General features: G+C 46.1%; 2 protein-coding genes across 4 annotated transcripts in view; one reads left to right on the top strand and one right to left on the bottom strand.

Annotated features, from left to right (window-relative positions):
* SLIT1 (slit guidance ligand 1) overlaps nt 1-24,498 on the top strand; it is a 182,393-nt gene extending 157,895 nt beyond the window's left edge. The window contains exons 24-37 of the mRNA XM_042458788.1: nt 604-675; nt 1,070-1,141; nt 2,669-2,832; nt 3,391-3,515; nt 4,858-4,955; nt 7,551-7,690; nt 9,820-9,913; nt 10,095-10,232; nt 11,273-11,510; nt 11,644-11,774; nt 12,107-12,261; nt 13,189-13,477; nt 14,669-14,880; nt 21,592-24,498. Coding sequence (XP_042314722.1) covers nt 604-675; nt 1,070-1,141; nt 2,669-2,832; nt 3,391-3,515; nt 4,858-4,955; nt 7,551-7,690; nt 9,820-9,913; nt 10,095-10,232; nt 11,273-11,510; nt 11,644-11,774; nt 12,107-12,261; nt 13,189-13,477; nt 14,669-14,880; nt 21,592-21,830 — 2,167 coding nt within the window. The 3' untranslated portion in view covers nt 21,831-24,498. The remainder of the gene's footprint in view (nt 1-603; nt 676-1,069; nt 1,142-2,668; nt 2,833-3,390; nt 3,516-4,857; nt 4,956-7,550; nt 7,691-9,819; nt 9,914-10,094; nt 10,233-11,272; nt 11,511-11,643; nt 11,775-12,106; nt 12,262-13,188; nt 13,478-14,668; nt 14,881-21,591) is intronic.
* Nucleotides 1-25,198, bottom strand: part of ZFYVE27 (zinc finger FYVE-type containing 27) — a 668,411-nt gene that overhangs the window by 475,036 nt on the left and 168,177 nt on the right. The gene's annotated exons all lie outside the window — the stretch shown is intronic.

Genomic DNA, 25,198 nt, shown 5'->3' with positions numbered 1-25,198 from the left:
TCCTGATTCTACTTGTCACACTAGAGATTGCTTATGGGAGGGGGTGGAAATGGCAGTCAGCTGCTTCCCAAGTGACAGCAGAACAGCCCTCCTCGCATCAATCACAGTTGCTGCTTTTCATTCAGAATGAGGTGGATTCACTGTACAGCACCATAACTACTGTGCTTATGCATATATAAGTCCCATACAAGATTCTAGCCTATGGTCTGAAAAATAAATGGCATTTTTTCATAGTAGTTACTTTGAATATTAAACCCACCAAGTGATTAGAAGTAAGGCAGAGTCACAGGGGTGGTTTATAGTAAAATATTTAATTGGCTAGCAGTTCTTGCATTCTCTATGTCACTATCAGTGTTCCAATCTTACACTCATGCCAAATAATACTGCATTCTCAATCTGGAATGTGATGCCAGCAGTAGCCAAGATTAGATTCTAGTCAATCCCCCAAAGCAGATTATGCCTCATTGCTGAGTAGAGAATCTTAAAATAAATAGGACTGAAGGGGAAGGGGTACAGACAGCCATGTCAGTCAGGGTGTGAGAGATGTTTTTGAAGAGTATGTGAAGATCTGAACTGTTCCTTCTTCTCTTCATGAGCACTCAGGATTCTCAGCTATAATGCCCTGCAGTGTATCCCCCCATTGGCCTTTGAGGGGCTCCGTTCACTACGGCTGCTGTAAGTATCTTATATTTCTGTGTGCCATAATCCAGTTATGCACCAATGCAGGGTTATCACACATTCACACACAAGTTCACACCTCTGTGGAATCAGGCTGTGGCTTGATTGTTGAAATGCTTTAAGGAGCTATCAAAAGGGAGCAGAAGGGAAACGTAAGCTATTTGCTCTCTCAAGAACATTATGCTAAGTCATCTTTTCCACAAACCAGTGCTTTAATTATCAGAGAAAGAATATAGGATCCACATACTTTTAGTGATATCTATGGGTCCCAAGCCCCTGCCCAAACTGTGGAAAAAATTATGCTCCTCCTCACACAAACTTTGTAAAGGTACTAATGAAAGGAACCAATATAATCATCACCACTCCCCTTGTTGTTTCTATTTCCATGTAGGTCCCTCCATGGAAATGACGTCTCTACACTCCCTGAAGGGATCTTTGCAGATGTCACTTCTCTATCTCACTTGTGAGTACTTGCTTCAGAATGAGCATCCGTTCCTTCTGACTCCTAATTTGGGGCTTCCTGACACTCTGTAGGACAGTACCTGGATGTTACATATGAGGGAACATCATTGTTTTCAGTTGCTTATTTAGTTGCTCAGAGAATGTTGGTGGGCAGGAGTCTATTTCCATTTTGATATGAAAACCAGGAAGGCAGGCAAACTTGCCTGAGGTGACTGTTTAGAATGATGACTATCATCAGAGACCAGTCCAGTTCTCTTTTTCTGTAAGTGTTGCTGAAGATCCTGTTGGCATCTTTTTCCAGAAGGAAGCAACTTGGTTTGAAGCACTCCAGTGTGCCCAAGAAGTTAAGCAAGCATAACTTAGACAGCCCTTAGAGCTTGAAAACATGAGCCCATTATAGACCGCCCAAAAGGGGCGGTCTTGGGCCGCTGCCGGTTGCAGCGCGGAGAAGTCGCAGCAGCCAAACCGCGCAACTCCTCCTCGCTGCAAAGAAGGAGCGCGAAAATCGTGCTCCTTCCGGCAACCCGGAAGAGACGCCGCAAGTGCCAAAGCACGTATTCATGGTGTCACTTCCGGGCCACGACGTGCAGATGCAGAGCGTCCATTACGTCAAAATGGCGGCAGCCGTGTGGAATGGCCGCCGCCATTTGTTACGGACTCTGTCCGTGATAGTGTAAGGGGCGTCTGGAAGAGACGCCCCTTTTTCAAAATGGGACGTCCTAAGGACGTCCCTTATGGCGGTGTGTAACGCGCCATTATGTCTTGAACTACAACTCCCACACCCTATTAGCCATGTTGGCTGGGAATTCAGGGAGTTGCAGTGTAAAAAGTAATATTTACTAACTCTGCCCTTAGGTTCTGCTGGCTAAATGGCTGTAAGTTAAGCGGTACCTAAGCTTGGTTTCTTATCCTCTACTGCAGAAAAATTCAAAGGAAATTGACCAGAAGCCTAAAGGTCTGTATTATAAGGCACCACATTAGGTCCATTTAAAAAGGATGATCAAGGCACAGAGAGGTGAATCTGGGAGCAATCTGTGCTTTTTCTGTCATTTATTCTGGCACTTGGCTGCCAGACAGTTGATTCCCCCCCCCCCCCCCCGATTTAGCATTTTCCAAGTAAGGTCAATTTCAATTTGCTTACATTTTAAATTATGTTAGTATGCTAACAAACACTGCTTTTGTGGCAACAGACAACTGAGAATTATACTTGTTGATTGCTCAGTGCATGTAACCTCAGATGAAGAGTGATGCAGAATTACATTCAGCTGAGGCAATACACACATGTTACCATCAAGTACTGAGAAGCTAAGATAGGATCAGCCCTTTAGGGGGAAAAGAAGATAAAGAAGAGAGAGAATATCCAGGATGAAACAACCCCACTGTATGTAGGAAGATTCAAAGCCAAGAACTGAAAATGTGGAGATCAGTTACAGGGCCACTGAAGGCAATTTGTGTGACCAGATGCCATGAAGGAGGGGCCTGTATCTTTAATAGTTGTGTAAAAAATGTGATTCTTGTTCTTTCACAGAGCCATTGGTGCCAACCCCTTGTACTGTGATTGTCATATGCGCTGGCTCTCAGGATGGGTCAAAACTGGCTACAAAGAACCTGGCATTGCCCGTTGTGCTGGCCCTACTGACATGGAAGGCAAACTGCTGCTGACCACACCAGCCAAAAAGTTTGAGTGCCAAGGTAAGTTACTGGAGTTATGGGGCAAGTAAGGCATGAGCATGAGACCATTTTACAGAACATCTACTTCCCAAATCATGGTTCTTTAGTCAGTAGGTGCTTACCCCACCACATGAGACTAAGCTAGGGCTCCTTAGTTCCAAGTCTTTCTCAGGAAAAAAAGCTGGGTGGACACTAATTTTACAGGGCTGGAGTGAGTGGAATGAAAAGATAGGGACATGAAGGCATAGATGGAAATATATGCTGGTCTAACGCTGGGTCTGATGCTGTCTAGTGAGGCTTCAGCATGGCTTGTGGAACTTTTATATCAGCTCTTAGCGTCAGACGTGCTACTGATATCATATTCAGCTCGTTGTGTTAAGATCACAGAGGGCAAATGTTGGAGAAAAAACAGGAAGAGAGGTATATGCTTAATACTGTGTTACAGGTTATATGTTGAGTGCCTCTTTCTCCCATAACCTTCCTACAAAATCAGAAAGCTGTAGTGAGTGAAGAAGAGTAATTCTTTGGCTTCAGTTATTCATTCCTGTTTGTGTGATGGTTCTTCTACATTGTATGCAGGACCTCCCCCTGTAGCCATCCAGGCCAAGTGCAACCCCTGTCTTTCCAGTCCTTGTCAAAACAGGGGTACTTGCCAGCAAGGTCCTCAGGATTCCTACCACTGCATCTGCTCCAGCAAGTACAAGGTGAGAAGGGTGATGTGTATGGGGAAGAAAGCATCAACAGGAGAGGACTGGATCACTGGGAAAGAGAAGAAGGACTTTTTTTGAAGGCCATACCATGGGATAGACTAGATGGACCAAAAAAGGAGATTATGGAGATTCCTACCCATGGCTTTTAAACTGCAATTCCATTTGGAAAATAGCACCTGGGATGATACTTATCACCCAGTGTCACTTCTGACATGTAACTGCAGTACCTCCTAAGTGTAGCTAGGGCATCCTTTTTTATTGGCAAGAGAAATACATCAATAAGCTCCTGATTGCACTGCAGTCCTACTAGTCTTCCAGTACAAAATATTGCTATTGCTGCAGTTCCAGTATTGGCAACCACATGGTGTCAGTGTCTCCTCCTCTCCCCCTCACTATTCCCAGACAAGCTGGTTTCCTTTATTATCTTTTCCTATTTTTTTTCTTTTTTTAAAGTTTAAATCATATTAGTATAACTCTGGGACTGCATTAAAAAGTAAAAGTAAAAAGTAAGTAAATAAATAAATAATAAAGGCAAGCTGGGTCGGGCATAGGGCATGCAGAAGAATGTGTGATGACAGAAGCAGCCCCAATCATGCTATTGGTGAGATGTACGATAATGCTTACTCTCAAACTGGTATGTTTCCATTCATATTAACTGGCACGATGGTGGCAAGAACTGGGCTTGTATTGAGACTCAGACATAGTGAGGGGCATTTTGCTTTACACCCAAGCTTTGGTTTGAAATCAAGCCCAGCCTATTACTACCAGCATGAATAGGCAAGATACATAGCTGTCTTGGGTCTCATATTGGGAGAAAGGTAGAATATTACAGTGGTACCTCGGGTTACGAAATTAATTCGTTCCGCGGCTAATTTCGTAACCTGAAAAACCTTCGTAACCTGAATTGCCATAGGCGCTAATGGAAAAAAATAGCTCTCTGCTGCCCTCCGGTGGCGGCATAGCGCCGAGGTTTTTTCGTAACCCGAAAAAACCTTCGTAAGCCGAAACAATAAATCCCTATGGGATTTTTTCGTATCCCGAAAAATTCGTAAGCTGGGTAATTCGTATCCCGGGGTACCACTGTAAATAAATATACTGCCTCAAGTAGTTAGGCCCATAGTTGCCACTTATTTTCAGTGTTGGGGAAGAAAGACTGATCATTTCATTTGCATTCCTTCCCTTTTCTGCAAAAATAACTTTGAGGGACTCTGGCATACTCCCCCCACCCATGTCTATCCTTGTTCTTTGTGTTTTTATGAGAAACATCATATCTCAGCCAGAGCATCATCGTTCCATTTTTGAAGAGCAACTGCTTCCTCTTTTTCCTTTCTTTCAGGGAAGAAACTGTGAATTCTCTGTTGATGGTTGCTCCAGTGGGCCCTGTGAGAATGGTGGGACCTGCCTGTCTCATGAAGGAGATGGAGTCAGCTTTATGTGAGTGGCAATGCAGGGACATACCCAGGGGCTTTGTTTGGTAATGGGCAGGTTCTTCATATCTGGAATGGCTCTGGGATGTATTGCTTGCCAAGAGCCAGCTTCTGTTACTCAACACAAGGCTGCCAGCACCCTCTGTCCCTAACCAACCTGGCTCAGGAAAAGATACTGGCCTCCGCCCTTAATCAGAAGTGGAAAGTGGGTGGGAGGCTGTTTGTGATATCCAAGGATGCACAAAGATGCACTCTTGGTCTCCACTACTTACTGAACAAGACTCACCTCTGCTGCAGGCCCTGACCCTAATGGCCACTTAAAGCTTCTTTCTATAACTATGGACTGAGGTCCAAGAGGGCAGATCATAGAAATATGTGCACCTCACTGAACTGACAGTTGTTCCAATCTCTTGGGGTTTGAATTATAGTTGGTCCTCTGTTCCCAGGACTCCTCCCATTCCACTCTTCAGAGTACAGCGTAGGCGGCTTTCTGGGAAACAGACCATAATTAGCAGCTGAAAATAAACCACAGGCTATAGGGAGAGATTGGGGCCCCAGCTCTGTCTGTGTACCCAAATTGCCAGGATGCTAAATGGCCTCTCATCCCGTCACCATAACAACCCAGCATCTTCAAAGCTAGCACATAATGTCCTTTGGGGGTTGAGAAAGCTGCTTCCCTGCACATGCCATACTAGATACTGCCTTTGGGAAAAGTAGTAGGCAGGGAGATGATCTCTGTCTGTTTAGGAAAGGGTAGCAGGGCTTTCAGACCACAGAGTAATTCAATATACAGCTAGTGAGGGAGGGTCACTAGTTCGTCTGCCTCTCCTTGCTCTTCTAAACTGAGCAGGCTGCAGACAATACAAGAGCATTTCAAATACTCTGTGCACACTTATTCATCTATGCCCACTCTAAGCAGTATCTGTTTACAGATCATGTGTGTTGACATGACAGGCTGTTTACATACATGGAGTACATATCCAGGAACATATGTATCACTACCAGTGTGATGTGTGCACAACTGTAGACAGAGCTCATACATTCATCTCACTTGGGCATCCAAATGTGGCCACAGATATAGATTTATTTTATTAGCTAAATATATAGCTATATAATTGTGCCCTTCATGCCAGGGAAGTTTCGAATAATAATAAAGCATGCAAAAAACAGATTGAAAAACAATATACAATCACCATTGGTGAATGGCAGGAAAATATATATATATACACACACACACACACACACACACACACACACACACACACAATATCTGTCTCTTTCTCATTTAATCCTGATTCCTTAAACCTTTTCATATCTGTGCCCTTTTCTTGCCTGTCTTTTTCTTTTTCCTCACATCTCAGTGCCACTGTTGAACCCCCATCAACCAAGCCCATCTATTCCACGACTCTTTTGTCAGACAAGAACTTTCTCAACCTAGTGGCCTCCAGAATGTTTCCAACTACACTCAACCAAACAAATTGTCCCCAGTGCTAGACTGATTATGTCAGGGCTGTGTTTCTGGACTCACAATATAAACTGAGATCAAATAGGAGAATCCAAGGAATCCTTGGCGATCAAGGGATAAATTTCAACAGAATTGAAAAAGCAATAAAATTGGTGGTTTTACTCACACCGCCACCAATTTTATAGAGGTTTAAAATGTAAAATATCAGAGCTTACCTTTTCCAGACTAGAGAAATATGTAGATACTCTCCAGAGGGACCAGAAGAGGCAGCTTGGGGGCTGGTCTGGAGTGGTTTGCTATGAGACAACAGCTCCCTTCAAAGGAGCACACAGCAGCTGGTAAGAACTGTTTTATTCTGCTGTGTCTCCTCCAGCAGACTTTCCAGGTGGAAAAAAGCATACCAGGAGAAAATGGGGCAGCCCATCACATGCTGTGTCTTCTGCAGCAGGTGCAGAGGGCACAATAAGAGAGGTAGCTGATCTTCTGTTGTGTTCTGTCTGGCAAGCTTGCCAAATTAAGAAGACAAATTCCAGGTGTTCACTCCTCACCTAACCAAGCAGAAGAAGTGCCTTCCAGACACATCTAAACCCCAAGATTTCAGTTTCTTCCTCCCCTTTATGCCTCCCTTCTAAGCAGGAAATGAAATGTCTTCCTCCAAATAACAACAGAGGAGTTTCTTCCTTCCCTTTACACTTCCCCTTCTAGAAAGGCAAAGGAAACCCTTGCAGCAATACCAAGACTGCAGATGCTTTCTCCCTATCCCCCGCCACTTTCATTCTCCCAGTCTGGGAAGGTAAAAAGGAAGCCAGTCACTTTTTTATTGCTTAAAACTCAACACCAAAGCTTGAAACAGCCTCACTGTCTTCCCACATTCTCCTAATTCTCTTGTCTGTCCCTCCTCACTCAGCTGCATAGGCATGCTGGGAGAGCTAAGCTTTCTGGGTAAACATTGTAAGTTTGGAATATAAACTGGGGCAATGCAGGTTGAGACTTGCTTGTATTTGGAGTATGAACACTTTTTGGTAATCATCCTGGTTACTTTTCACTCTCCTCCTCAATAGGAAGAGTCTTGAAACACCCCCTAAAGGACCAATCTCCCATCTCTGTGTTAACTGGCCCTAATTTTTCTTTCAATAGGTGTTCCTGCACAGATGGATTTGAAGGACCAACCTGCAATCTGAAGACCAACAGCTGCAACAACAACAGCTGCAAGAATGGTGGCACCTGCATCAGTGACTCCACCAATTACACCTGTGTTTGCCTTCCATTTTACGCAGGTAGAGTTGAAATGATCCTGCAGGGGTGTATTCACTTGGTTCTCTGGGTCCTAGTGTTGTCACTATGCTATTACAGTCATATTCTAGGATTCATTGCCTTTGAAGTGGGTGAACCTCTGAGTTCAATTTAGGATAAAGGCAAACAGTGATTAAAGAAAGTAATGAAGTAGCCTTAAAAGGAGTGAACTTGGAGAGAAGCAAAACTAAGCTAAAATGAACTCTAATCTGATCATTGGATTTTCAGATGGAGTAGTTGATCATGAACACCAAGTTTCACTAAATGAATTTATACTGATGGATATGTCTACAGTGCAAGAGAACCCTTGCAAGTATTCCTCTCCTTTTATGAGTTTATATGTAGTACCCTCAAACTTGTAGCTATTGTGGAATTTTTACATCACTATTACTTTAGAATCATAGAGTTGGAAGAGACCACAAGGGCCATGCAGTCCAACAATCAAAGCACTCCCTGTGACAGATGGCCATCCAGCCTCTGTTTAAAGACTTCCAAGGAGGGAGACTTCACCACTCTCCAAGGGAGTGTGTTCCACGGTCGAACAGCTCTTACTGTTAGGAAGTTCCTCCTAATGTTGAGGTGGAATCTCTTGTCCTGCAGTTTGCATCCATTGTTCCTGGTCCTGTTCTCTGGAGCAGCAGAAAACAAGCTTGCTCCCTCCTCATTATGACATCCCTTCAAGTATTTAAACAGGGCTATCACCTCTTAACCTTCTCTTCTCCAGGCTAAACATCCCCAGCTCCCTAAGTCATTCCTTGTAGGACATGGTTTCCAGATCCTTCACCACTTTAGTTGTCCTGCTTTGGACATGCTCCAGTTTCTTAACATCCTTTTTGAATTGTGGGGCCCAGAACCGGACACAATATTCGAGATGGGGCCTGGCCAAAGCAGAATAGAGTGGCACTATTACTTTCCTTGATCTGGACACTATACTACTATTGATGCAGCCTAAAATTGCATTGGCCTTTTTAGCTGCCGCATCACACTGTTGAATCATGTTCAACTTGTGGTCTACTTGGACTCCTAGATCCCTTTCATACATAGTCTCATTCAGCCAAGTGTCCCCCATCCTATATCTGTGCATTTCATTTTTTCACCTTAAGTGCAGTACCTTACATTTCTCCGTGTTGAATTTCAATTTTTTAGCTTTGGCCCAGCTTTCTAGCCTATTTAGATAATCTGGAACTTTAATCCTGTCTTCTGGGGTATTAGCTACTCCTCCTAATTTGGTGTCATTTGCAAATTTGATACGTATGCCCCCAATACTGTCATCCAAGTCATTAATAAAGATGTTGAATAGCACTGGGCCCAGGACAGGACCCTCTGGGACCCCACTGGTCACTTCTCTCCAGGATGAAAAGGAGCCATTGTTGAGCACCCTTTGGGTTTGGCCGGTCAACCAATTACAAATCCATGTAACAGATACCTTGTCTAGCCCACATTTTACAATGTTTGCAAGAATGTCATGGGGAACTTTATCAAAGGCCTTACTGAAATCAAGATATACTATATCTACGGCATTCCCTTCATCTATTAAAACTCCGTAAAAACTGCTGGCTGGGGATTCTGGACATTGTAGTCCAAAAAAGTAAGTTTTCAAAGCTGCAGTAAGAGGCTTGTCAGACTGAAAGCTTGAGAGGGTTCCTGTACCTCTAATTGCTGTGTAGAAGTAGGTCTTGCTCGTCCTGCAATCAGAAATGCCCTCTTCTACACAGCACTAAAAAAGACAGAAGCCCTGTCCAGATTTCACCAACCCTGCCTGATCTGCATGACCCTAAGGAATAGAATTGTCTATACAAAATGAGGAAATGACTCTGCTTATCTGTCTGCTATAGAATTTTCCTTTTCTGTGAATGTTATGGCTGCCCTGCTGCAAATATTGGTCAGGATACTTGTACTCCTAGTGTGAGATTTGATCCTCTTATAGAATATATCAAAACAGCTGGGTAGTAGGCAACGGGAGTTTGTATTAGTTTATTTTGTTATATGTATGTATGGGCTATCCTTTCTCCTTCCATCCCTTTGCAGATCTGGTGCAACCAGATGCAGAGCAGAGCATGGGGGTCATTAGGCATGAGCCTGCCTTCTCTCTATCTTTCTCTCCTCGCTGCAGGAATTTACTGTGAGCAACTAATGGATGTCTGTTCCCCAGAGCTCAGCCCTTGCCAGCATGGGGCCATATGTAGGATCTCCTCTGATGGACCCAAGTGAGTGGCTTAGCAACTCAAAGGTTTAAACCCATGATCAGCAGGGGAGCTTGGAAGTAAAGATTTGTAAAGGAGATGGGAAAATCATGTAACATAGCCATGGACTTTACCTGGCATGTGTGCCTTGCTGTGCTTTGGAGTCCTAACTCAGGGAGTGCCTTTTTTATACCTTTGCCTCCAGGTGTGAATGCATGCCTGGCTACATGGGGGATAACTGCAGCATGGACTATGATGACTGCTTGGATCACCAGTGCCAGAACAATGCCAAATGCTTTGATGAGCCAAATGGGTATTCCTGTCTCTGTACTGGTGGCTATAGGTATGAGTTTCAGATAGAGACATGGCCAAAATGTGCATCAGTGACACCTCACCTGCCTCCTACAAAGCACAGCTTCTGGTGCTGCCCTCTAGAAAAGGATCTCCTACTTCTACGGGTGGGGTTAGAGGAGGGCTTATAATCAAAGGAGTAGTGAGCTGTTATAGAGAATTGTAAAAGAGAGGTTGGCCCATGTTTTGTGAGATGAAAAGAGTGTGCCTCCTATTTGTTGTGCATTATACTATGTAGGGAATGGAATGCTTGGTGTGAATCCTTCTTAGTGGTTACTGAGTGAATCCTATAGTGCCTTCATCCAAGTTGTTCTGACCTTCCTGGCAGTAGCCCCCTTTGTGCAGTGAGAGGGCAGTGCCAAGATAAGTGAACTAGCTCTATCCAGCCATTTTGATATTGGGGAAGAGGCCAAGAGAGCAAAATAAACAAATTGTGTAAATCTGGATGTAAAGGGATCTTGTAGCACTTTTGAGAGTAACTGAGAAAAAGACATTTGTAGCATAAGCTTTTGTAGGCTCAGTCTGCTTCATCAATGCATCTGATAAAGTAGACTGAGCCTACAGAAGCGTATGCTACAAACTTTTTCCTTTTGGATAGTCTCAAAGGTGGTACAAGATTCTTTAGTATACTCATACAGACTAACATAGCTACATCTTTGAATATGTAAACTCAAATGGGTCCTTAGGCTTGAGCTAGATTATGGTTTGTATGTCATAATGTTTTCATATATCCCTTGTTCTCTTGAGTGTCCCTGTGGAGTGAGCTGGTGTGCTTCACTTTGTACCAAAGGAAGAGGGAAAAACTAGGCCACATGCACACCTGTATGATTCTAATAGTCTTTTACTCAGCCTCTGAAGCAGGGGGAAATCAGACAACAATATGAGGTGGGAGGTGCAGAGTGCACTGCTTGGAAGAGGCAGAAGCTGCAATAAGGTCCAGCTCTGATCTCAGTGAAACACTGTGGTGATACCTATGAAAGTGCATTCCTCTGCCCCCAGCCTGTGCCTTGTTCTGTGCTCATTTCATGACAGTGGTCAACTCTGTGAGATACCACCCCATCGATCCCTCCAGCCCACTCCCTGTGAGAGGGCAGAATGCCAGAATGGTGCCAACTGTGTCGAGCTTGCCAGTCGTGCCTTATGCCAGTGCCTCCCTGGCTTTGGAGGGCCCAAATGTGAGAAGCTGCTGAGTGTCAATTTTGTGGACAGGGACACATACCTCCAGTTCACTGATCTGCAAAACTGGCCCAGTGCCAACATCACCTTGCAGGTAGGAGCGGCCATCCTCTGCACCATGCCAAATGGTGTGTGTACTCTTCCTACTCGGTGCCATTTGTGAAGATGGGTTGCATCATAAAATTAACTTCTCTGCCCCTTCTTTGTTGCTCCTTGGTTCTTTGCAGGTGTCCACAGCTGAAGATAATGGAATCCTCTTGTATAATGGGGACACTGACCATATGGCGGTTGAGTTGTACCAAGGGCATGTGCGTGTCAGCTATGACCCCGGCACTTATCCTAGCTCTGCTATTTACAGGTAGCTTTCTGCCCTTGATTTCTTCCCCAACCTCAGTGCAATCCTTAGTCTTTAAGCAAATGTGTCTTGAGGACATGGCAACCTATCCATGAATCAGGAGGCTAGAGGACTTGAACCTTGGATGGTGGCCCAGCAATGTTTGCTAAGGCTTAATACAGAAGTTGAAAATGAATTTCTATGGAGAACAAAAGGCAGGAATTATTGTGAGTGATGAACTTGTATGTTAGATGGGGAAGGATGCTTGCAGATGTCATGTCAAACCAAGCTGGAATGAGGGTGGGTTAATGAGTACTAGGAACCTTTCCCATTACCTCTCTCTCTTCTCTCCCTAGTGCAGAGACTATCAATGATGGACTGTTCCATACAGTGGAACTGGTGACCTTTGAGCGGATGGTGAATCTTTCCATTGATGGAGGTGACCCCATGACTATGGATAGCTTTGGCAAGGCCCACACACTAAACTCCGAAGCTCCACTCTATGTTGGAGGTATAACTGCAACCAGGGGAGGGGAAGGATGTTCCCACTGAAGTGGGAGGGGAGGCTGCTCTGTTTGACAGTGCCACCCTTGCATTCTTAACTCTTATCTTGGTCCATTTTCTGTTTTCCCAAGAGAGTGCACCATCTTCACTGGATAGTACTATTAAATAGTAATAAATAAAGTATCCTTTATTCATCTGTACTTTAAACATTTGCATCCTGCCTTCCCTCCAGTGAGTCTGTGGTGGTATACATGGTTCTTTTCCTCCCCACATGATCTTCATAATAACCCTGGGAACTAGGTTATTAGACTGAGAGAGAGTTACTTGTCCCAGGTTAGACAATGAGTTTCATAATGACTGTGACCCAGGGTGGGGAAATCTACTGAGGGCAGGGTCATTTTTTTAGAGACTGTACCCCCAGCAGATCACATTGTACCAAACCCAGAAGTAAAGTGGCATCATTTTCAATTTGATTTTAGGATTTTGTTTGAGGGTCAGGAAAGGGGGCAGCAATAATGTGGCATTTTACAACAGTTTAAGTGTCTTTGGGAGAGGAGACAAAAGTAGCCCTGAAATTTTGTAAAAGAGGTTTTGTGTCAGGCTTCTGGGCACATCATGATTGGCTCTAAGATACAATGTCAGCCTTGGGCCAGACTATCCGTCCCTGCTGCAAACACTGCACAGACTTCCTTTTATCTTCTTCAGGATGCCCTCCCCCTTGCATTTAGAGTCAGGAACAAGGTGAGAAAGAAGCCTAGAGACAGGTAGAAGGAAGTGTGCAGGCTAAATGTTCCCTCTTTCCCAAATGACCTTTCCTGGCTCTGTCATTTCCCCAGTAGTTCTAGGCTGAGGACTCAGAGCTCCTTCCCTCCCTCTTTCCCCTTTGCTCTTGTTTCTCCTCCTCACCTTTGTTGCTGTGGCTCTCTTCCACCAGGGATGCCTGTGGATGTGAACTCTGCTGCCTTCCGCCTCTGGCAGATACTAAATGGTTCCAGCTTTCATGGCTGTATCCGCAACCTCTACATCAACAATGAGCTGCAGGACTTCACCAAGACTCAGATGAAGCCAGGTGTGGTGCCTGGCTGTGAACCTTGCCGCAAGCTATACTGTCTGCATGGCATTTGCCAACCCAACACTCCTCATGGTCCTATTTGCCACTGTGATCCAGGCTGGGTGGGACCCCATTGTGACCAGCCTATTAGCAACCCCTGCCAGGGGCACAAGTGAGTATACCAAGTGCCAGCCAAAGTTCTCCCCCTTCCTTTAGCCTTTTTTAGGCTGTATCTCTCACTGCCATGTCATCTGTGGGATGGAGGGGAGGACATAGCAAGGGTTGAGAGAAAAGATGACAAAGTGATAAAGCATTTGCTGTGCATCCAGAAAATCTGAGCCCCAATTTAAAAGGATCAGGTGGCAGAAGGTGTAAACACTCTCTGCTGAGATTATAGAGAATTGTTGCAAGTAGGGTAGATAATGCTGGGCTAGGTGGGCAACTAATCTGACTTGATCTAAAGCAATGTAATGTGTTTCTAAGGATGACTAAACACTAAGTAGAACTTGCTGAGAGTAAGAGATGTTCAGCAGTTGGATAACATACTTTGGAAGGTGGTAGAGGTATTTGAACTTTCAGTGGAAGTTTTTAGACAGATTGAATGCCCCCCTCTTGGGGTACTTCAGCAGTGGGTTTCTGCATAACAAGGAATGAACTAGATGGCCCTTGTGCTCCCTTCCAGTTCTATGATCACTGGCTGACACTCTCTCTTGATGAGAATGTGAGCTCAGACTGGCAATGCTTTGCCTTTTCTGCTTACTCCTCTGTGATGAGATAGGACAAGACAGGATAGGGATGCCTCCCTGCATCAAGAAACCTGAACTGGGTTGTCTTTTTATGAGATTGGTAGATGAGAGTATTTTATTCAAGAATAAGGACTCATATGAAGAAGCCACTATAGTTAGAACAAACAGTAAACATTAAAACTCTGCCTCTGTGAAAGCAAACTTGTTTTTAAAAATCTGTACTTTTGTGTCAATAAATCATGCTAATGTTTTGGAGGTTAAAGGAAATTAGGAAGTCAATGAAGCATCTTCTAGTAGCCCTTTTACAGAAGCCTATCACAGAGGATGGTATATGAGTTTTGGAGAAGACAGATTGCTTATCACTCTCCTTGACCATCACACCTAAGGCATCCATGCCAATCTGCTGGGGTATAAAATAGCTTTGCCCTGGTGTTATTTGTGAAGACCAGCCAGTCTCCTTTTAGAGGAGGGATGACATAGAATGGTTGCAGAGCTGATAGTTGCCAACTCCCTCTGAAACAAGACCAGTGAAAACATGTGAGCGCAGTGAGGCTTTGGCCTAATGGCAACTTTTTGTATCTACCTACACACAACTTTATGTCTTGCTTGACTTGCAGGTGTGTGCATGGAATCTGTGTGCCCTTGGATGTGCTCTCCTATAGCTGCCAGTGCCAGGATGACTACAAGGGGGCCTTGTGCAACCAGCAAGGGGAACTACACAACCCTTGCAAGAATTTGCAGTGCGTTCATGGCCAGTGTCAGATCTCAGACACAGGAGAGGCCTACTGTGAATGCAACGGGGGATTTGATGGTGACCTCTGTGACCAAGGTCAGAACCATTTCTATTCCAACACATGAAACATAGTCTTTCATGCACCCTTTGCTAAGGGAACACTCCTTCTGCACAGAAACCTAAGCCCTTGCCTAAGCTATTAGCCTCGGCATTTAGCTGTGGGGGACACTGTTAGGTTTTTCAGCAACTACCCACTTCCTTCCTTGCTGTATAAGAAGAACTTCCTGATGCTTCATTGTTCCTACAGAGTAAGAAATGTGAAATACACTCAGTCAAAGATAGTTGTACATTCTCTTTTTCTAGTCAGTGTGGCCACCACATTAACAGTTACCACAAAGTTAAATCTTCTAGCTACTTACCAGCCTTAGTTTGGTCTGGAGTGGTTCTCTACTGCCAACTGCTGTTCTACCCTCTCCTTCCCTTGGAAGAAAGCAACTTCCACACATTACCTATTAGGGCTTTGGAAAGAAAATACATTTCTTCTTCATGGTCTCTGCGAATCATACAAATGGGTTGTACTGCGCCTGCGCAGTGCTGCTCAGAAAACTTCTAGAATCACTGGGCAAAATTAACTTTGCAACTTTTTGGCGATAGCTCCACCCATCCCTTATAAGTCCCCTGTGTTCCCACTCTTTCCCCAGTTCCTTCTTTCCGCCACATTAGCTGCTTTAGGAACTTTGCTTCTGTGACTACTGCTTCTCTCACTGGAAATCCTTGACCACGGACTGTTTGACCATTCTCAATCTGCCCCCCTCATGTTGTGTTGACCATTCTCTGCATGCTTGAACAACTACGATTTGGATTGTGATTTGGCTACGATATCTCCAGCTCCTTTTAAGAAGTGCGACATCTGTGGGGGTAAGATTCCCGGCCAGGGCCCATACTCTTCTTGTCTTCTCTGCCTTGGGGAGGCCCACAACACCAAGACCTGCACTCTCTGCAAGTCTCTTGACTTCGCAGGCGGGGAAAAATCGAGACTCCCACCTTAAGGCTGCCCTGTATCAACAGGCTCTCCTGCCTCCTGCTCTGTTTCTGCACCGGCTGCATCGGAGTCGGTACCTGCAGCGTTGGCCTCTGTGGTCCAGAGCTCTTCCACTGAGCCAAGTGCTGCTGTCCCGAGAGGGGATGCTGGGTCCAAAGGAGCACTTGAGAAGTCCTCTAAGAAGGACAAGACTAAACACAAGGACTCGGGCTCCAAGAAGGTTTCGGCCCATGCAAAGGATACGAGCTCCCTAAAGGATTCGAGCCCCAAATCCTCCAAGAAGAGGTCTTTGGATTTGGGAGATGGTTCTCCTCGTGGCTCTTCCCATGCCAAGAAGGCGCACACTAAGACTCCGGAGGGCTCCCAGTCGGCCTCTGAGGAGCATACCACCTCCTCTGAATCAAGACAGGACCCATCTGTACCGGTCAGCTCCGAGCCTCGTCACGCCCGTCATACACTGGCTTCAGTATTTTCTTCGCTGGCGACGTTGGCTTTCCACCCGGTCTCAGACGACAAGATAGAAATCCTGCCAGTCTTGTCGCCTCACAGAGGCTCTTCTGAGTGCCGTTGGTCCCCTACACCATTCCCTTGGGTCGTAGTCCACCAGGCGGAGATTCACCAGCCTCCTCACCATCTGGAACACTAGGACTCAGACCTGTTTTATGACAGCGAGGCTGACAGCTGCTACATTGCCATCAGCCACGATTCTGTCCATCGTCGCTTGGGACAAACATCCACCGTCTCCTTGAGGCCCAAACCGGCGGCTGTGATGAAATCTGCCCTGACACCATTGGTTTCAGTCCCCGTGACGGCGTCAGTACCAACATCTCATTCTGCTGCGGTCGCTGCCACCCAGACGCTGCCTTCCAATACGGGTGACGCCTCGGACTCGGATCATGACGCGTCCCAGCAGCACTTCCCTTGTGTGTCTCATGTGGACTCCAGTTCTTCTGAGACGGGCCACCAATCTCCTCAGGAATTATTTTAGCCAGGTGCCTCCTCGCCAACTGAGGATGTGGTGGAGCACATCATCAAGAAAGGGAACGCTCTTGATCTTCAGATCACCCACACTGAGGATGATGCTGCTGACCCCATTGAGGGATGGGTCCGTGGGAAGGTCCCTATGCCAGCGTCCATCCCGTTGCTGCCATCCCTAGAGAGAATTGCCAAGCGCTTTTTGGATGCACCGGCTTCTGTCGTGCCCACAACCAAGAAGATTGAGTCCTTGTACAGGATCACCCCGTCTCAGTCTTCTAGGCTGTTTGCTCACCCCAGACAAAATTCGGCCATTGTTGAAGGCTCTCAACAGTCCTTCATCCCAAAGACTTCTACCTCGCCGGCAGATCGGGAAGCCAAAAAAATTGATGGTCTGGCAAAGAAGGGTTACGCTTCCTGGGACTACAACACCTGTATGGGGGCCTAAATATAGTGCCTGATGGAGAGGATTTCTCCTCTCATCCCGGACGTCCCAGATGAGACCCAGGACATCTTGACCGAGATCCGGGATGAGGCCCACTCCATCGTTAGTTGGCTGATTACATCTGCCTGCCATTCTACAGATTGTTCAGCCAAATCCATGGCAGCGGCCATAGCCTTGAGAAGACACACATGGCTTTGCTCATCAGACCTGAACCCGAACGCGAAGGCTACTATTGAAGACATGCCCTTCGATGAGGCTGGCCTATTCAACCGGGAGAAGGATGAGCGCCTCAATTTCAAATACAGAATGAAAACCGCGGCTAAGAAGCATGGTATGTCCACGCCTGCACAGTCTTCTTCCCGCAGGCGGTTTGGAGGTCAGTGCCAGTGGTATGGACAGGGCCAGAGGTCTTTTCAACAGGACCATCCATACTAACAGCAGGAGCACCAGAGGCAGCGTTACCCATCCCAGTCCTCTTCTTCTTCTGGCTGCCACCAGCCCCCTACTTGGTACAGGAAGAGCTACCTAAAGCAAGAAGAGGTCCTGGAGGTTGGCTGCGTGCTCCATCATCTCCTCCGGCTCTCCCTCAGACACTCTTCTCGACGAAATACACACTCTTTTGACAAAGGGCGCAATCTCACCCATTGATCTTTCACAAGCCCCTAGATCCTTCTTCTCCATATACTTTATGTTCCCCAAGACCAATGGGGGCATTAGGCCAATCCTAGCCTATCTTCTCAACTCCTGCTTGGTCTATCATCGATTCCTTATGGTAACGCTTGCTTCTATTCTGCCCTTATTACACCAGGGCCTCTGTAGGACGCGTACTTCCACGTGGGGATCTGGGAGAGTCACCGGAGGTTCCTGTCCTTTGCTGTCGGCCCCGACATGTACCTCTACAACATCCTTCCCTTCGGCCTCTCCAGGGCTCCGAGGGTTTTCACCAAGTGCATGGCTCCGATCGTGGCCTATCTTCACGAATGAGGCTCCAGGGTCTTCCTGTACTGTACTTGGACGACTGGCTCCGCGCGGCCCCCTCTGTGGATGAATTACAAAGAGACATAGAGTTCTCCTTGTCACTCCTCTCATCCCTGGGGTTCATGGTGAATTGGGAGAAGTTCCATCTCACCCCAACCAGGCGGATCAAGTTCATCGGCACTGTCCTCAACTCCGAAGACTGCGTTGCCTATCTCCCTCAGGACCATTTCCACTCTCTCTGCACTGCGGTCAAAACATGCCTCGCTTACAGGCGAGTGAGGGCCAGCAACATCCAAATAGCTCTGGGACATATGGCCTCCATGACCTTCATGACACCATGGGCAAGGCTATAGTTCTGACCCCTCCAATCATGGTTCCTCTTCGACGATGTGATGGAACCTCCGACCAAGTGGCTCATGGTCCCAAGACCCGTCTCCCGCTCGCCCTGTTGGTGGCTCGACTCCCAGAACGTCTGTGTCACCATGCCTTTTTCTCCTCCTCAGCCCCAGGTCACACTGACCACAGATGCTTCCATGGAAGGTTGGGGCACCCACATGTCAAACTTTTTCATCAAGGACAAGTGGTCCCCAAACGAATGGGCTCTCTACATCAACACCCTTGAGATGCTTGGTGTGGAAAAGGCCTTGAGAGCCTTCAAGATGAACCTCTCCAGCAAGGTACTTCTACTGACGGACAACACCACAGTCATGTACTACCTCCACAAACGGGAGCACCAGGTCTCAGACATCATGCTCCACATCTGGGACTGGTGCATCCCGAAAGGGATTCGGCTCCAAGTAATCCACTTGCCAGTAGAGGAGAATGACTTGGCCGACCAGGTCAGAAGGTCTTCCACTGTCTGCTACAAGTGGAGGCTCCATCCCAAGACAGTCGACGACCTCTTCAGTCGGTGGGGAACCCCCCAGATTGACCTCTTCGTGACCGCTCTCAACAGCCACTGTCCCCAGTTTTGCTCCCAAGCGCACAACAAGCATTCCCTCGAGACGCATTCGCCTTCGCTTGGTCAGGAGAGATGCTGTACGCCTTCCCTCCATTCCCGTTGGTCACCAGAGTTGTGGCCAAGATGACAAGGGACTGCTTGGATGCCATCCTGATCACCCTTTGGTGGCTAAGACAACCGTGGTTTCCATCCCTGCTCCACCTCTACCGGAGGGACTTTCTCTGTCTCGAGTTCCGTCCAGATCTCCTCACTCTCCAGGATGGCTGGGTCTGACATCCAGACATTGAGAACCTACTGAGGGTGGCATGGAGGCTCCAGCCCTAGACCCGCTACATCCCTTGATACAGACGGTGATTTTGGCTGCCCAGGAACCGGCCACCAAGAAGTCCTATGCTTCCAAATGGAAGGAGTTTGTGGCTTTCCTCTCAAGGAGAGACCTCTCTCCATACCGAGTGTCGACGCTGGTTGTGCTGGAGGTCCTGATGATACTTTTGGATTCGGGGTTGTGCCTCACTTCCATTAAGTGCTACCTTTCTGCCATCTGTTCCCATTTCCAGTTTGATGGCAAACCTTCTTTTTTCAGGGACCCTCTGGTGAAGAATTTCCTGAAGGATTGCAACAACCTCCATCTTCCGGTCTCGGTACCGACACCTGCTTGGAGTTTGGGCACTGTGCTGTCTTCTTTGCAATCCAAGCCCTTTGAACCTATGGTCACAGATGACATGTGGCTGTTGACTTGGAAGACAGCCTTCCTGGTGGCCATTACTTCTGCTCGCCGTGCGGGTGAACTCTGTGCCTTGCGGAGGGATCAGCCTTTCCTTAGGTTCCATAAGGATAAGGTTGTCCTCTGTACTGACATTACCCTTCTGCCTAAGGTGGTGTCATGTTTCCACATGTGTCAGGACATTGTTTTACTGACCCTGGCCTCAAACTTGACCACCGACACCGAACACCACTTACACACCTTGGACGTTTGGAGAGCTTTGTCCTTCTATTTGGACAGAACTGCAGGTTCGAGCCGTTCCAAGAGACTTTTCCAATGCTATTGGAATCGGATTTGTTTGCCACAGGGCGGTATATAAATAATATTTTTTTTATTATTTTATTATTTGGAACTGAAAAAGAGACTGCCTGTGGCTGCGCAGAGGTTTTCCAAATGGGTGGCTGGTACCATCCACCTCTGCTATGAACTCTTGGGCAGACCTCTCCTGGCCTGGGTTCGGTCCCATGTAACTAGGGCGGTAGTGACATCCTCCGCTTTTCTGACTGGGGTCCCCTTGGAGGATGTCTGCAAAGCTGCAGTTTGGTCCCAGCCCTTGATTTTTATCAAACACTATAGGCTGGACACCAGGGCCAAACAGGACATAGCTTTTGGGAGGGCAGTGTTGGTTTCAGGTTTACATTGATTTGCACTGCATTTCCATTTGTTTACATGTTGTTTAAATGAATGCCTTTTTTCCCAGGATTGGCATGGTTTACATAGGTCTTGCATGACCTAATGTGTTGTTTATGTGCCTTATAACTGAACAGGTCAAAGTACTATTTTGAAGTACTAAATTCCACTGACACAGTTTTGGTTCAATGATTTTATTGTGGTTAATAAACACAGTTTTATTTGAACCTTCCTTTGGTGTCATGACACTCCCTCTGTCACTGACCTAAGCTTAGAATCATAGAATCGTAGAGTTGGAAGAGACCACAAGGGCCATCCAGTCCAACCCAGTCAAAGTATCCCCGACAGATGGCCATCCAACCTCTGTTTGAAGACCTCTAAGGAAGGAGACTCCACTACACTTCGAGGGAGTTTGCTCCTTGTCAGTCTAACCTATTTGTATGATTCACAGAGACCACGAAGAAGAAGGACAGGTTGCTTACCTGTCACGGTATTTCTTCAAGTGGTCATCTGCAAATACATACAAATCCCGCCCGTCCTCCCTTCGGTGTCCTGCTCTACATTGGCTCATTCTCATGTCGCTTATGCAGTGTAAATTTCGGAACTGGGGAAAGAGCGGGAACACAATAAGGGATGGCCGGAGCTACCGCCAAAAAGTTGCAAAGTTAACTTTGCCCAGTCATTCTAGAAGTTTTGCGAGCAGCACTGCGCAGGCGCAGTACAACCCATTTGTATGTATTCGCAGAATACTTGAAGGTACTTGAAGAAATACCGTTACAGGTAAGCAACCTGTCCTGTCTTTCCCTGTTTGGCAGTCTCTAACTATCATTTAAAAATCCCAAAGGGCAAGTTTTCTGTCACGACATACTTAAATGTATTGGAATGCCTAATTTTTTGAGGTAGCCTTCACTTTGATCTCTCCAGCTTAGTGCTCTACCTTGCCCTTTGGTGTGGCTTTCTCTATTGTTATCCTATCCTGACCTTCCTCTTTTGTTTCTCTCTGTTTCCACTAGAGTCGGAATGTCGAGGTGAGGCTGTGCGTGACTTCCACCAGGTCCAGCGTGGCTATGCCATCTGCCAGACCACACGGCCTGTCTCCTGGGTGGAGTGCCGAGGATCCTGCCCAGGACCAGGTTGCTGCACAGGACTGCGTCTCAAGCGCAGGAAGTACACCTTTGAGTGCAGCGATGGCTCTTCCTTTGTGGAGGAGGTGGAAAAACCCAGCAAATGTGGCTGTTCCCAATGCCTGTAGTTTCTGGCAAGGGACAGGCCAGAGCCAGAGACCACTAGATCAGGCCTGGACTGACAAAGGCCTTGGGACCTTCTCCTCTTGCCCCTGTTGCTGGGAGGGTGGTGGGGTAGGAGACTCCATTTGGCAGCTGACCCTTTGGCTCAGTAACAGTAGCTCTTCTGGATGGACCAAACCACAGTGTAGATAGAAGACTTTTGCTGGCAAATCCAGCAGAACAGATGTATTTATATCCAGCACAGACTTTATCTGGGGCCATTGCTTGAACCCAGTATGGATTCTTATCAGTCTAGCCATACCTGTTTGTGTTGTCCTGAGGGGCCATGCCTAGCTGAGCCTCAGGATCCTGTCATTTCATGTCTTCTCATTTTACTTGGTGTTGGAGTCTGCGATGTGCCTGCTTTCTTTTGTTAGGCAGCTCTCCCCCCCCCCCCTTGCTGGGTAGCCACTCTTGCTTCTCTTCTTGCTCCCCTGCTCATTGCCACCTCATTTTCCATTTATGGGGCTCAGTTGCAAACTGTATGAAGACAGAGGCAGCAGCCAGGGAAAGGGGCAGGAAAGGGAAGACAATGTAATTTTGAAGAAGGAAAGAGATTGTATGAGTAGCTGCTTCTAACAACCTGATGATCACAAGGTAATGAGGTACATAAGAACAGCTTAGCCTGGGGGCACCAATGTGATCATCTGCCAAGACCTGCTTAAAAGGAAACTGGACATATTCTAGGTTGGTTAAGCCACAAGCATTACCAGGAATACACATACTTGTTCTGTGCTCACTTGTACCACAGTGGGTCTTACTTGCTGAGTATGTATTTGGTTCTATGGAGACTGGAAGATCCTTGGCTAATTGTTTTCACATTATAGTTGTTCAGGCTAGGACTTGAGATTAGGCCTAGCTCTCTGGCCTGAGCTTAAAGTCTTGCAATTTCCATGATGTGCATGCAACAACAGAGACCAAATTTGGTTTCTCTGGATTCCTCCTGTGTTCCTGCAGCCAATGCTGTAGTTCTACACTGTAGAATCATTTTCTGTGTAACTGCCATTTGTTTGCTGAAACAAAAGGTCTGAATATTTAAGGATGGTATTAGTTCTTTAATTCAACAATTGCCAATTCTAGGATAATCATATCCATGCCCATCATACTTACTTTCACTCGCCTTTTAGAAGGGCAGCAGAGAGGGAGGGGAATGGATAGCATGTGTCTCCATTTATTGTAGCATTTCTCTTCAAAAATGCAACATAAACACCAGGCCCACCATAAAGTAGCCTTGTCCCTGCTCCTCAGTGGGGAGTGGGGTATGATAAATCAGGCACTGCCTGTCACAAAATCTGAAGCACAGGTTTCCAGAGTAGGCACTTTAGACTTTGCCCATCTAGGGCACAAATGAGACCAGGTCTTTGCCACAAAATCAAAGTGAGTGAGGTGGATTTTTAACATCTAGGTATTTAAAATAAACTAAGCAGACAATGTTGCTTCTTTCTCTGTCTCCGAATCCCTGTTTGTTAGTGGGTTATTTTGATGGACCCAAGGCAGAAAAGCTTGCAAATTACTCAAGGATAGTTTGTGGTTTTTTCAGGCTATAAGACTGTGCTCTAAGAGTTTATTCCTGATGTTTCACCAGCAGCTGTGATACTTTGGATCTAGCTTCTTCCAGAGAAAATTTTTTCATTCCCTGTCTACTTGCTGTGGGCCAACAATGGCAAGGGAAACCCAGCTTCTGCACCAAAGCAAATTGAATTCTGATCAAGAAAAGCTGCAATCTCAGATCAACAGAGATTATGTCAGTCAAACATATTTGCAGGTTGCTTGCATATATTTCCCCCTGCTTCTGCTGGTCAGGAGGGGAAAAGAAATAAAAAGAACACACTAAAGCTGTAAGTCCTGACCATTGGAAACATTTCTCACATACTTCCTCCACATACTGAGGCTTTAAAGTATACAGGCAGCCTTGAAGGCTTGGAATACCTTTGTTTAAAAAGCGAGAGCTGAGATTCTCAGGATCCTGAATCCCCATCCAATTACCTTGCAAGAAAACTGTTGCTGAGAGACCACACAATATCTCATGTAAGCTTGGAGGCCTTAGCTCTACCTGTGTTCTTGTTTCCAGGGCAACCTCAGCAGCCTCAAACAGGTGCCTGTTGCTTGAAAGGTATGGATTATATTTCTTCCAAGAGGGTTTTCTAGAGAGGTAGTCCTTGGGTCTAACCAGAGCGCATCTGGCAGCAGTTTTCTAGGACAATGGGTTTTGTTGTATGGTGGATGCAAGTCAGGAAAAGTGGACCTTAAGAGGAGTGTTGCTCGCTGGAGGAGTACTTTTGGGTTCTCCCAGGTATCAAACGGTTAGATTATATCTATCATACAGTTGATGGTTACACTTTAATTAGGGGGGGGGGCAAGGGGAAATAGCAGTATGAAAGTAATTTTCTGCTCCTTTTACCTGGCTGTGTCGAAACTGTGCTAATCTGTTAAATCTGTCATTGCTGCAGGTTAAGAGGTGATAGGTAAGTGGAATGAACCTGAATGGCAGGAGGGCTTAATCTCCCTGCTAGTACCAAGAGCTTTTGACTCCACCAAGATCTATTGACAAATGCAACAGGAAACAAGATGGGAGCCAAATCAATTTGAATGTAACATGATTTGTAGGGGCATTAAAACCTGCCACCAATTTCACATTCTGGTTTCACCATTTAAATCTCTTCCAATTTCTATTTATTTTAGAAACTTCAGAAATGTAAAATGTATTTTTCCTCCCACTGATAATGTGCAGTTTTTAAACTTCCATTTGTAAGGTCCTAAATTAGTTACAATTACACAAATAAACTAATTAGGATTTTTTGAAGTTTCCTTTCCAGTACCAGTACTTACATATGTCAAGCTGCAAGTATTGGTATGTCTGAATTTTTGGACTATGCCTGCCACTGCAGTGCATATTTTGGTTGTAGATTATGGCTGACATCCAGTAAGTAGGCTGCCACAGCAATTCTTGACAGCATACATATATCATTAGGGGACCAGAATATGTTCCTTTGATGCCACTTCCTCTCCAGCTATGCAAAAAGCATTTGGGGCTTTCAAGTGCACCTTTATCGCCCCATATTTTGGCTTTTCATGAGTAGCCAAGGAAAATGGGGCAGCCTCCACTTAGAACACGACTGCTTTTTCTTAGTTGTGTGAGGACAGCACCATTGTACCTGAGTGCATCCAGTAGCTTGGGGAACAAAGCAACAGCCATTGCTGGAGAGGGAGCATGCAACGGGGTACTGGATATATCATTGTACAGTGCTCCAAACGTACATGTGCCAGCTCAACCAAGGATTATGGCAGCACATGCCACCTGCAGGATTCTAGCTTTTATTGGATAACAAAAATA

Source organism: Sceloporus undulatus, chromosome 3, assembly GCF_019175285.1.
Source record: "Sceloporus undulatus isolate JIND9_A2432 ecotype Alabama chromosome 3, SceUnd_v1.1, whole genome shotgun sequence".
Taxonomy (NCBI): Eukaryota; Metazoa; Chordata; class Lepidosauria; order Squamata; family Phrynosomatidae; genus Sceloporus; species Sceloporus undulatus.
Note: the sequence above shows the minus strand (reverse complement) of the source record. Positions and strands in the feature narration are given on the sequence as shown.